Source organism: Ctenopharyngodon idella, chromosome 7 (genome assembly GCF_019924925.1).
Source record: "Ctenopharyngodon idella isolate HZGC_01 chromosome 7, HZGC01, whole genome shotgun sequence".
Lineage (NCBI taxonomy): Eukaryota > Metazoa > Chordata > Actinopteri > Cypriniformes > Xenocyprididae > Ctenopharyngodon > Ctenopharyngodon idella.
The window spans coordinates 13,118,567-13,131,304 of record NC_067226.1 but is presented as its reverse complement, the minus strand read 5'-3'; the positions used below and the strand labels follow the sequence as shown (position 1 = coordinate 13,131,304).

General features: G+C 39.5%; 1 protein-coding gene across 1 annotated transcript; it reads left to right on the top strand.

The window, feature by feature from the left end:
• The first annotated feature begins 674 nt into the window (after positions 1-674).
• On the top strand, positions 675-12,678 carry LOC127516704 (uncharacterized). The gene is made up of 14 exons (XM_051901534.1): positions 675-683; positions 3,743-3,872; positions 4,113-4,174; positions 4,255-4,318; positions 4,385-4,540; positions 4,743-4,904; positions 5,382-5,573; positions 5,974-6,183; positions 6,324-6,515; positions 6,709-6,830; positions 7,194-7,362; positions 7,435-7,610; positions 11,369-11,430; positions 11,704-12,678. Exons 3-14 carry the CDS (start codon positions 4,158-4,160, stop codon positions 11,886-11,888), a joined length of 1,707 nt encoding a protein of 568 aa, XP_051757494.1. The 5' UTR covers positions 675-683; positions 3,743-3,872; positions 4,113-4,157; the 3' UTR covers positions 11,889-12,678.
• The last annotated feature ends 60 nt before the right edge of the window (positions 12,679-12,738 follow it).

The window sequence follows — 12,738 nt, the reverse complement described above, 5'->3', positions numbered from 1 at the left end:
ATATTGCTGAAATTGTTATAAGGTAATTCATAATGATAATGAAATGCCTGAAATGGTAATAAGATAACCATGTGTGTTGTTATGTGTGTTGTCATTTTTACAGGTTTGTTGCAGTGTGGCTGCATTTCGCTGTCTCTTACTTAGGTTTTTTGTGTGTGTCTCTCATAGGTTTCTGATTATACTGGGCCATTGTGGTGGTTGTGTGTCTGTGCTCAATATGCTTTCAGGCAAAGTCCAGTTCAAAACTTCTGCTCATAACAACCAAAACATCAGCAGCATGCAGGCACACCCCAACAGTGGCTACCTGCTGACTGCAGGTGCACACACACACTTCACACACTCTACACACTCTACTACATCTCTACATCACACTGATGGTTAGCTTTCACTGATTGACTGATTGATGCACACTGATTGATGATAATCTTGATGGCTTTATATTGTAGGTGAAGATAAAGCTCTGCTGGTTTGGCGTGTGTTCCCATGTGCTCAGCAGTGTTTGAGTCTCCATTTCAGCATTTTGTGTGATCTGCCTCCTATTTTGTTGGCACTAATGGGAACACAACTCGCCCTCGCTTTACAAGATCCAGAAAACGACACTTATAGCATGGTGCAGTACAGTTTAGAGAGCCAAAGCCGATCTGACCAGCAACCCAATGAAGAGCATCACAACAAAATCACAGGTTAGAGACTGTAAAATCTTCCTTCAAGGTGCCATGCTTCAAGTGAATTAGATCAACCCTTAGATCACCTCTAGACCTTCTAGAGTAGTGGTTCTCTACCAGATTCTAAGGCCTCTCACTGTTGAAGACAATATTTGAAGGCGGTTTGTAATATTTGTAGTTTATTTACAGAAACTTGGAGTGGCAATATATTAAAATAATTACAATTAATTTAATTAATTTCCATAATTCCAGGTTAAATATAACTAAATGTATTTCAGGGTTCACACACCTTATGACCAATGAATTTACATGATGTTTCAGTGGTTTGTGATAATGGAATGTTTATATATATATATAGCTATAAATATTATACATAACTAGAAAAATTCATATTCATTATCCCAAGACCATGAGGCTGTCATGCATCACATTATCTGCTAAATTCAAATCTGTGTTCGCACTTTGGCTGGCTCTGAGCATATATCACAACTGTTCAGTATTTTCAACCATAATGTTTATTTTATGTTTCTGACATTAAAATACTGACAAGTACTAACAAAAAACATTTATAGTTTGTAAAGTATACACTGATTTCTATGGAAGTGGCAATAATTGTCACACTCGCTGTGTCAAAGATCAAATACAAACACGATGATGAAGAAAGAATGCAGTCTTTAATAAATCCAAAGGTAAATCCAAACAAGAGCATCACACACACGTAACACGGACGATACCTGACAATGGTGAACAGAAACAAGGGAACTTAAATACATGTGCAAACGAGTTGATTAATGACACACAGCTGACAGTGATGACTCAAATCAAAAACCATGACAACATCCTAGTGGTGGGAAATGGTGCAAGCAGGAAAACAAAGTCCAAACTGAGTGAAACTGACAATAATCCTTTCAAATATACAGTAATTTGATTACATGTTTTATTGATATCCAGTATTCTACACATTGTGTAGGTAACTATAAAGTTTACTCTAATCTTAGAATATTGTAGGTACAAAATGAAGTTGTTGTCTTTTGGCCTAGGCGAATCGTGCAGATCTGTGAGGGTGGTTGGGGAAATCTGTCCAAAGTATACATTTTTAGCCTTCTGCTAAAATGACTTTTACTGATAGACTGAACTTAGTGTAAGCTAGGTAATGGAGGACGTTATTTTTATTTGGGGGTTAGTTTGTGGGGTTAGTACCCCACAACCACCTCCATAAGTGGTGTCCCTTCAAAAAAAAATTATGGATACCCTGGTTCTTAAATGAAAATGGCAGAGAACAAATTATAAAAAGAAATCTGTTTGGTTTTTTAGCTGTTTTAGCCTATTTTAAAGCTTATTTTGTCTCATTTTAAATCATTTAAATGCATTTTACAGCCCCATTCAAAGTGTGCTAAGACCCCCTAGTGCAGGGGTCGGCAATTAAGTTTGACATCGGGCCAAAAAAAAAAAAATTCGCCACTAGATGGTGGGCCAGAACATAGTCAAAATATAATTTAAGAAATTAATTAATGCAAAATACAACTAGAATTGCCTGTGACAGACTGTTACAGTGTCTTTCGTAGCTGGTAGTGAGATGTTACTCTGTGTTAAATCCTGTAGTAGGACAGTCATTAACAAAAAGCCACATTTGTGTAGCGGTGTCTGGGTTTTACACTGGATAAATTAAAAAAGCAGAGTAATGACACGTAACCTGGTATCTTCATTCACCAACTTGCAACACAGCCTTGCTAAAACACATGTGGGAGATGCGGAATGGATAAAAATAACTCAAAAAATAAAAGAGGACTTGAATAAGCCCATGTTTGAGTCATGCTCTTAACAAACTATGTTTTATTTCCTCTGTCCATATTGTGAACAGGCCTAATAAATGTGTATAATTTTAATTTGTTTGTAATAATTATTTGACGTAGCCTGCTTTTACACTTCCTTGGCATCCTCACATACTAAACTGCATTTTTTTTAAACATTTTTTTTAATTGTTTGTGTGCTGAAGGTACGCTATTACGTCGTGTGATGTTAACATTTAAGCTAGCTGGTGAGAGAAAATGGCACTATCAAAGAGTCTAAAGAGGAAAGTTGACAGAGAAAATAGGGCATACAAAGAAGAATAGAAAGACAATGCGTTCCTAGTTTTGTGAATGCAAAGCCGGTGTGACTTATCTGCAATGAAGTTGTCGTTGTTTGCAAAGAATGTAACACCGTGTCTACGGCGGACGCGAGCGGCGCATTGCGACGCGTCAAATGATAATAGAACCCATTATAATCAGTGATATTGACTACACTGGATGCGGCGCGACGCAACACAAATTCCCGACAGTAAACGCATTCCCCGTTCTATTTCTGACGTAGTCTTTGCAACGATCGGTTTGTCGAGTTCAGAGTAGACAGCTTTTAGCTTTAAGCGTCTGGTGTAGACACGGTAATAATATTAGACGGCACTACGAGACGAAGATCTATTTCAGAACCAGCCGCTATCAAAATAATGTGGCTGCGGGCGCGGGCCAGATATTTTTGCTGGTGGGCCAGTTTTGGACCGCGGGCCGCCTATTGCGACCACTGCCCTAGTGTGTCCCAGCCCCCTGTTTGAGAACCACTTTTGTAGAGATATCTAGTATTACAAAAAAGCTTTTATTGTCACTCAAACAAAACGAGAAAACACAATCAATAGGCTAGTTTTCCAAATGTTTTAACTGCTTTTTAATCTATGCTGATTTTAATTCAATAAAATAATTGTATAACAAAAAAAAAAAAAAAAAATACAACACATAATTTTGGGATGATTTATGATCTAAACAGATTTCATGAGATTCATGTTGGTTAATTAATCAAAGTATACCACACCCCGACACGTTTAGGATAATAGACAGTCTGCTGATGTGTCCCCAGGGATCTGTGCATGTTATCAGCTGAGCGTGTTTGCTTCAAGCAGTAAGGATGGGACTGTACGAATCTGGGATATGGAAAATCGCCTTCTTAGGTCAGGACAGGTGCTACTTTTTAGTTGTCTATTATGTAAAATAAAAATTCAAACTTTGATTATCTGTGCATCTGTGCTTTTGTGGTGTTTGTTTCAGAATTCTTGAGCTGAACGCAGAGCCAGAGTGTTTGGCATACTGTAAGGGTGGAGACCTGCTATTAGGCATCACAGGAGACCTCTACAGAATCCCACACACACAGCTACTTCCTCCCAACTGCAGGGCACAAGTACAGCTTAACCTATGTTATCAGACAGCAATCAGCTGATTTTAAATAATTTTTGTCAAACCTTCTTGAAGAGTTGTCAGATTCTTGATGTCTTTGCAAACACTAATGTTAAACACAGTCCAGAATAATGGTTGAGTGAAAATACTTTACTCTAGGTTTACTCTAGAACAGAGGAGGTATAGTCTGTTCAAACAAAATTAATCATTAATTTTTAATGTATTCACTTTATCACCCACTGAGAAATGTGATCCTGACTCTGAATTACCCAAATCCTGGATCCAAATCATGAGCCACAAATGCAGGTAACTTTCTGCTCAAATAAGTACACATACCTAAATACACATCAATATTTTTACTCTTCACTTTTAACACCTATCTCTAGGACAGAGAGTTGCCATGTTGCTAAGAAGGATGGTCCTGAAAGGCTTGAAAAGATAAAAGATTCAGTAAGTATCAAATATATGTAAGAATGTGTTTGAGTGTCAGAGCTCATCCATATATTTATCTTAAAGGATTTTGGGGCACTCATGGCAAGACATAAAGATCTGGAATCCTTGCAAAAAGGAGCGGTTGAGTGCAGAAGGAGAAAACCAGCCACCATACAAACCAAACAAGAGGCTTTCAATAATTACCTGCGTCTGATTTACAGGCAACCCCCTGATATGAGAGTATGTTCATCAAAGCCATTCACTTGTACTGTCTTTTCAGTCAATATTTTCCATATAAATAATCAAAAACCAAAACAGAAAATATGTCTTTATCAGGTTTTGAACAACTTAAAATTCTGGTTTTGTGCGAATGCACAGTGTATAATTCAATAATAGTGGAATAATTGTGTGTGTTTTTTTTGTTTTTTCTTCCCATGAGCAGATCAAACTAGATGAAGTGCAACTCTTGTATACTAAAGAAGAGAATAAGAAGGGGAGGGAAGAGGCTGACATTAATCTTATAACCATCATAGAGACTCCATCTACAAAGAGCCCTCTTCCACCCACACCAACAGCAAAGAAACTCAGAGAAAAAATATATCTTGTTAGGATGTTTTTGTGTTTTTTATTCTAGTTTTTTATTCTAAAATAACAAAACTCATATAGTGATTGTGTGTAAGAGATTACTGCTGCTGACTTTTTGTCTAGAAGTGTGGTTACATCAGCAAAATTTTGCAGGCGAATAAGACATTGTCCATTGTCAATAGCATAGCAATGTATGAAGCAAAACTCAAAAAGAATTCACTTTCAAACCAAGCAGCTTTCTGTGGTGAGCATGGCGAATTTGTGTGACCAACTTCAACATGAGCGAAATCTGCATGGGGAACATTTCATTTCATTTCATTTCATTTGAAATATCCAGTTGTGTGGATTCCAATTGAAATGACTGGATTTCGCCTGCAAAATTTTACTGTGCAATGCCAAATGTAACCGCACTAAGAAAGATATGGAATGATGTCACATAACCACTTAATCGTTTTCTCTTTTTAAAAATTTGCTCTCTCACGCTCACTCTTCACAGCCACCAAAGCCCCTTCCACCAACAGACCGTCCTACACCCCCTCTGACTCCACCCTCCGAGTCTGCAACACCTTCACCACCCCTTGTCCCACCTTTACTCACCCCTGTACCACCCACACCCATCATAGAGACTCCATCTACACAGAAGAGCCCTCTTCCGCCCACACCAACAGCAGAGAAACACATATACCCTGTTTGTGTTTTTTATAATAATTCTAGTCACACACAATTTTTAAGTAAAATAACAAAACTCATATAGTGATTCATTGTGTGTAGAGTTTACTGCTGCTGACTGTTTTGCATAAAAGTGTGGTTACATCAGCAAAATTTTGCAGGCAAATAAGATATTGTCCATTGTCATTAGCATAGCTATTGAGGCAAAACTCACAAAGAAGCAAAACTCACACACAAGTCACTTTCAAACCATGCAGCTTTCTGTTGGTGAGCATGGTAAATTCCAGTTGAAATTATATTTTGCCCCAAAATTTTGCTGTGCAATGGTAAATATAATTGCACTTTAGGAAAGGTATGGAATGATGTCACATAACCACTTAATTGTTTTCTCTTTTTTAATTTATGCTCACTCTTCACAGCCACCAAAGTCCCTTCCACCAATAAAGCATCCTACACCCCCACCGACTCCACCCTCCGAGTCTGCACCACCTTCACCGCCCCCTGCCCCACCCTTTCCACCTAAACAACCCACATCCTTGCCTCCTCCACTCTTGTCATCATATCTGCCAGAGTTCCTCCTGCAGTTTGTGGATGAGCAGTGGTTTCAAAAGATGTTCCCTGATTTGAGTGTAAGAACAATTACAGACACAATAAGACAGCAAAAGAACTCTTCCATTAATATGTACACAGTGAATATATACACTGATATCAGTTTCCTTCTAGTTTGAGTTAATTTCTGCATCATTCTATGTTAATTTTGTGTTTTCAGTGTGTTTCAAGTTCTTTAGGCCCCAAGGAATTCTGCATGCATCTGTTGGACTTCATGATGTCTTGCAGCATGGCTCAGAAGAATAGTATTGTCAATGCATTACTCATGTTAATTCAGCAGGAGGTGTTAGACAAAGAATCTCTCAGCAAAGGACTGCTGGTTTGCCTGCAAAATTGCATTAACAAAAACATGGTGAATCAAATTGTGATAGTAGATTAAATACATAGAGACATGACTGAAATACATTTTGGTAACAACTTATAAAGTTTCATTTTATTTTCATGTATGAATACAGATCACGTAAGATGTATGAATTCTTCATGAACACTACAGATAAGTATTCAATATAAAAATATGTATTAATATGTGAATATGTGTTCTGCAGACAAGGGAGGAACAGCATTTTGCTGGTGAGCTGCTAAATTTGATGGTGTATCTGAGTCCTGACAGTTTTGACACCGTTGTGGAGCTACTGGCCATGTTGGCAGATAAACAAGTTGATCTTAAGTAAGGAATAATGCATGTTTAACACAATACAAAATATAATGTAGTTTTATATTCCATTACATAGGCACTTTCAACACTTTTTTTTCCCCCATGTCCCACATTAATACTTTATGAAATAGTTTGTGACAGGGATGTATCAACTGCAGAACATCCAATTATTGAGCAGGAGTTTTCATGTTTGTGTTTTAGGGTGACCTAAAACTGTTCCCACCACTTTTTAAAACAAAGTGGCATCTCAATTGCCATTGGTAGCTCAATTGCCAAGCTCAATTGCCATTGGACCTCCTGTATTAATGTAAAATATACAAAATTAAAATAAATAATTTGTGGGAATTAACCATTCTTTCATTATGTCTCTGGCAGGGCTTTAGTTCTGTGTGTATTGCAAAGGTTGGGTGTGGAGGAGGCTGAACTGTGGTTATGTCCAGAATTAGATTCCTGGGACTCTCTGACAGAGCATCAGCCTAACCAGCACTGCATTCTTCGAGATATGGCCAGCCACTGGCTGCTTACCTGGACCAGAAAGTACAGGGTAACGAGAAGATATCAAATTGGTAGAGATATTTGAGGAAAGCGAAAGGTGCATTTCTATTGTACTTCACAGGTGCACAAAGGGTCTGTGTTCTTGCGCAGTGAAGGAGTACAGAGTGTGTTCGCTCCTGTGGAGGTGCTTCGATATTTCTGCTCCATGCAAAGAGCCAAACAGCCCTGGCCACATCCACCTCCACCTCCACCAGAGGGCAGGAAAGGTGCTATCATTGTGCCTTCAGGCTTGGCTAGGTATGTCATACTGATACAGGAACACCCTCTATCATTTGGTTTAGTCTTTTGTATATTTTCAGTCAGCTTATCTACATTTAAAATGTACCTCATTTATCTCAAAAATCTTACATTTAAATCCAAACTTTTTCTATAGTCTGTTTAAAAAAATAAATAAAAAAAAATAAAAAAAATAAAAAAAAAATTCTAAACAAGATGTAATATAAGTCTCAGGTGTCCCTAGAATGAATCTGTGAAGTTTCAGCTCAAATTACTCCAAAGATCATTTTGCCACGTAACGGTATGTTTAGTAAATCGCACGACAAGGGAGAATTCCAAAAACACCATATTTAATAAATCCACAGGAGAAAGGCAAATCCAGACATTAAACGTAATACATAGACGCATACATTGACAAGATCGGACAAACAATGAAGGAGAACACAGGGACTAAATACATGAGGCAAACAAAGAAACTTAACAGGACACAGGCGAAGGAAATGACTAATTAGACAACTCAGGAAAACTAGGTCAAACTAAGAAATACAACACAGCAGACTTGTGACACATTATACCATGCTGTAAATGCCCCTTTTTGGGAGGAAGCAAAAATATGCTGTTTTCATGTGTGTAGAGCTGCTGCTCCCCACCCCGCTTTCTAGAAGAGGGTGGAGCCTTTACAGCTCATGCTTCAGATACTCTTCCAACAACAAACAAAACATTGGTTTGTTTTTTTGTTTTATTTTTCTGGTTAAAATTGTGATTTAAAATTCACAAAAAAAATATAAAGACCACCAAGTTTGTTGTGCCTACTTGGGCTGCATAAAATAATAATATGAATAATAATTTTACTGTTACTGACAACTGTTATTTTTAACTGTTATTATTTTTATTTTTATATAATATACTGTCTGCCTCATTCTGTGATAAGCAACTTTAGATAACATGAAAATTATTTCAAACCCTTATGACATTATGAAGTGAGTGTTTTGCTTTTCAAATGCACATGCACATCATAAGTGTTTAAACACTGTCTAAACATTCTGACATGTTACAGTTTATATAACAATAACACGATAACTAATGTAAGGATATCAATTGTGTTCTTCTTCTGAGGTAAATTTAAGGTAAACTCACAGCGCGTCTTCCAAGCTCAATGAAAAGCAGAGGAATCATGATGAAGCTGATGCTTTGTTTTGAGGTGATGGGGATGTTTACAGGTTAGCTTGCCTCGCACATGGACGATTTGTGTGTCAAAGGCTGTGCGTGTGTAACTTGCTGCTTGCGCAGGAACACACGACGAAGATGATAATTTTCAAACAAGTCTTTACTTAGTAATCCAACGGGAGATAATACAGGAACAGGTATACACGCAACACAACACATGGAACATATGAGACCGGACACTGTGGTGAGGATGGTTCTGCTTATGAAGGGAGTGCTGATGAGTGGTAATGATGGTGATGGTCTTCAGGTGCGGGTGATTGATGATCATGTGCAGGTGATGAACAGGAGGGATGCTGGGAAACGTAGTTCCGGTGCTGGTGACTGTGACAGTACATCCCCCTCCGGCGAGGCGCGTCCTCGCGCCGTAATGGAACATCCAAAGGGGAGGGCTGGAGGGGGTTCTGGAGGTGGACGGAGTGGTGAGATGGAGGATGATGCTGGAGGTGGCTCAGGAGGAGGACGGTCGAGCTGGAGGATGAGCCAGGTGGTGGCCCAGTCCCCAGCCAGGATGGTGGACTACGGCGGCGGTGCTGGAGGGAGGAGCCATGGTGGTGACAGCTTCAGCACCACCTTGGGGACGAGCGAGGGCGACGGCTATGACGGAGGAGGAACCCACGGCGCAGATGGAGTGGATCGACGCCGACGACCCAGATGACCACGACAGAGCCGCAGCGACGACCCCCCCGAGATGGATGCAGGGATCCGGAGGGCTGGAGCGACCGAGGATGGAGGTTGGGCCTGGGGGAGGGCGGAGCTAGCCAGAGCTGTAGGGGTGGAGGGCCGGAGAGCAACAGACGGCCCGCAAGTCCATGGCGCAGGTGACGTGACGTCCGACCCGGGTGAAGCCGACGGTTCGAGGAAGCTCCGCGAAGCCAAAAGCTCAAAGGTCCCATCAAACGTCGAGGGTGGGAGGAGCGCAGGTGGAGGAGTCAGGGCATCGGGTCGAGGTGGAGTGACATGGACAGAAGCTGGAGGCAGAGCCACGGGATCCTCACGCCCAGATGAAGGTGGCTCACAGTAGGCCCGCAACGTAACCACGTTACTGAGAGGAGACAACGGTAGTACAGCGGGACTGATGGGGGACAGCTCAGGCAGGACAGCAGACATGGCTGGGGTCTGGGGAGAAGACTGGGACAACGAACTGACCAAAACATTTAGGAGAGGAGGTGGGAGAGGGACCAGTGAGTCCAGTATAGAATGGTTAGGCAGATGAAGGGTTGAGTCGATGTTGGTGTTCTGAGGCTCACTCTCAGTGACGGGTGGGGCTTCTGACCTGCCCATAGACTCCAACACCTACTCCCTCGCCACAGGACGGGACTTGCGCAGGAACACACAACGAAGAAAATAATTTTCAAACAAGTCTTTACTTAGTAATCCAACAGGAGATAATACAGGAACAGGTATACACGCACCGCAACAAAACGCATGGAACATACAAGACCGGACACTGTGGTGAAGATGGTGCTGCTTATGAAGGGAGTGCTGATGAGTGGTAATGATGGTGATGGCCTTCAGGTGTGGGTGATTGATGATCGTGTGCAGGTGATGAACAGGAGGGATGCTGGGAAACGTAGTGCTGGTGACTGTGATAGTGTAGGTGTCACATTACAGATAATGAAGCCAGGCAGAGAAGATTGTATCTCTTGTTGGTTTCATACTGATTACATAAACAGAGAATATTTGTTTTTTAAAAGTAGACACTTCAAGCTTTCTAAAGACATATCTTTCATGTCTGTATGATAAATATTAGCTGAGTTTCAGTTAATTATTCAAACATGTTTCAGAAAGTTTCTTGCGGAGACAGAGACAGCTGAAAGCGCACCCTGTTGATTTTCTTCATTTTACAAAAACACAAGGTTTTTTTGTTATTGTGAGTGTACACAAATAAAAGTAGACCCTTTATATTTCATAATGATATCTTACACTAATCTGTATGGCCAAAAATGACAGAGTATTTTAAGTTGTTTCCGCTGTCATGAGGAGAAAATCCAGCAGAAAGTGCCGGAGTGTTCACTGGGCTCAGAGGGTTAAATGCTTTAGAGGAGATAAACATGGCGGACAGTTGATTCTGTTGCAAGTCGTGTGCAGGGTCTGTTTCGTTGTGACGTCACAATGGATGAAGTCCTGAACGGCCTAGGTCCTAGGTCAAGCTCCACCCAATACATGGACTGGAGCTGGACATCATTTGGCTCTGCAGTGAGCCAAATTTTGAGACACTGTTTCTGATTTATGGGGAAAATAACAAACGAGTGGATGGATTTTTACCATAATAGAGTGGTTGTGTACACACACTGTGAACACATAATTATGTTAAAAAACCCAAAACAATGTAAAAGTAAATTTTGCATAATAGGTCCCCTTTAAGATTGACAAATATCTAAAGAAAAACAAGCTTTTTTGGGGGGGGATCAATGTCCCAGTTTAACAAAAAAAAATATAATTAAAATACTTGATACATCTGTGTTGTAATAGTTTGCATAACCAAGAAATGCTCTTTAAAAGAAGTGTTGTCTGGGTTTACAATGATCAGGAATTTCTGTATTTGTATTTAGACTGAAGCCTATTCAGCGCCTGGGAGAGACGTACAGTATGTCTAGGATACGGGAGCCTCAAGGTTAGTATATATTGTAGAATTTCAGAATTCATTTGTTGCATATATAATAACTTATATCAATCCATTATGTCTGTGGCAATAAAAGATGTTAAGGAGTTAGTTTTTAATGTGCAGTTCAAGTGGGAATCTTACCTATACAAAAAGCAGCCTCAAATAAGAAATATGGAAATAATTCTTTCACTCTGCAGTTTTGAAGTCTGTACTATACTGTAATTTAGTGTACTGTATTGTATCAAAGGTTTTGGTTTATAACATCTTCGTTAAAACCAACAGGACGCCTGCTGCCACCATTGCCATATCGACCTGTGTTGATGGGTTTCACTCGGTTCCTCTCTCTACCAATGGCCCATGTCACATTATCTCCATTCCCCTTTTCCCTGGATTTTCAGAACTTCAAACACCCTTCACCACACAGATACTTCTTCCTGGAACGCTCCTATGTAGAGTATTACAGATAGGACCCAATTATTACCAAAAGCATTGCATGAAATCTTTGAAAGACTACTTTACCTGACTCTCTCTATGATGCATTAATGACACAAAATAAATCTAAAAGTATTATAATCAACTTGGTTTCTCCAATATACAGAAACAAATCCTTTATCATCTTGAAAACTTGCAGTATACAATTGACAGTCGAATGTGTGAAACATAAGTCTTGTGTTAATGTGGAAGGATACGGAGTGAATGCTAGTGCTTTGAAAAGTTAACTGAGACACTGAGAAGTGTGAACACATTTCAGTGTCCTATATTGCATATTGTGACATTGTAAGTGCTTTTGCAACTTGAGCATTCCCTGGAATTTAAAAACAATGTAAAACATGGTTCCAGAAATCACAAATCCATAATGAATAATTCATATGAATAATTAGAACCTAAATTAAGTTATGACTGGGTTAAACAACATACTAGGGGTGTGACAAGAAAGATCTCATGCCACAAGATGTCACGATATTAAAACATGAGGTAAAAAGCCTCGTGATGTCAGCATGACAGAGTTGAGTTTGTGGCAAAACCTTTTACAGTGCTTGTTTTTGTTCTGTTCAGTTATTGTTCTGTCTTTTACAGGATATAATAATTCATACTCAGACTTCATACTCAACTGAAGTGACAGTCATTACAAGATGATTAAAACATTTCAAAATGCACCTGCATTGACTTGCATTTTATGACTTTCAGTCAAATAAAAGACTATTTTTCATATATTTCATCAATGAAGATTTCTTTAAAAAAATAGTGTTAAAATATTGTCTCGTTCTCGTGAGCCCAATTTTGTATATTGTCTTGTCTCGTGAGTTAAAGGGTTAG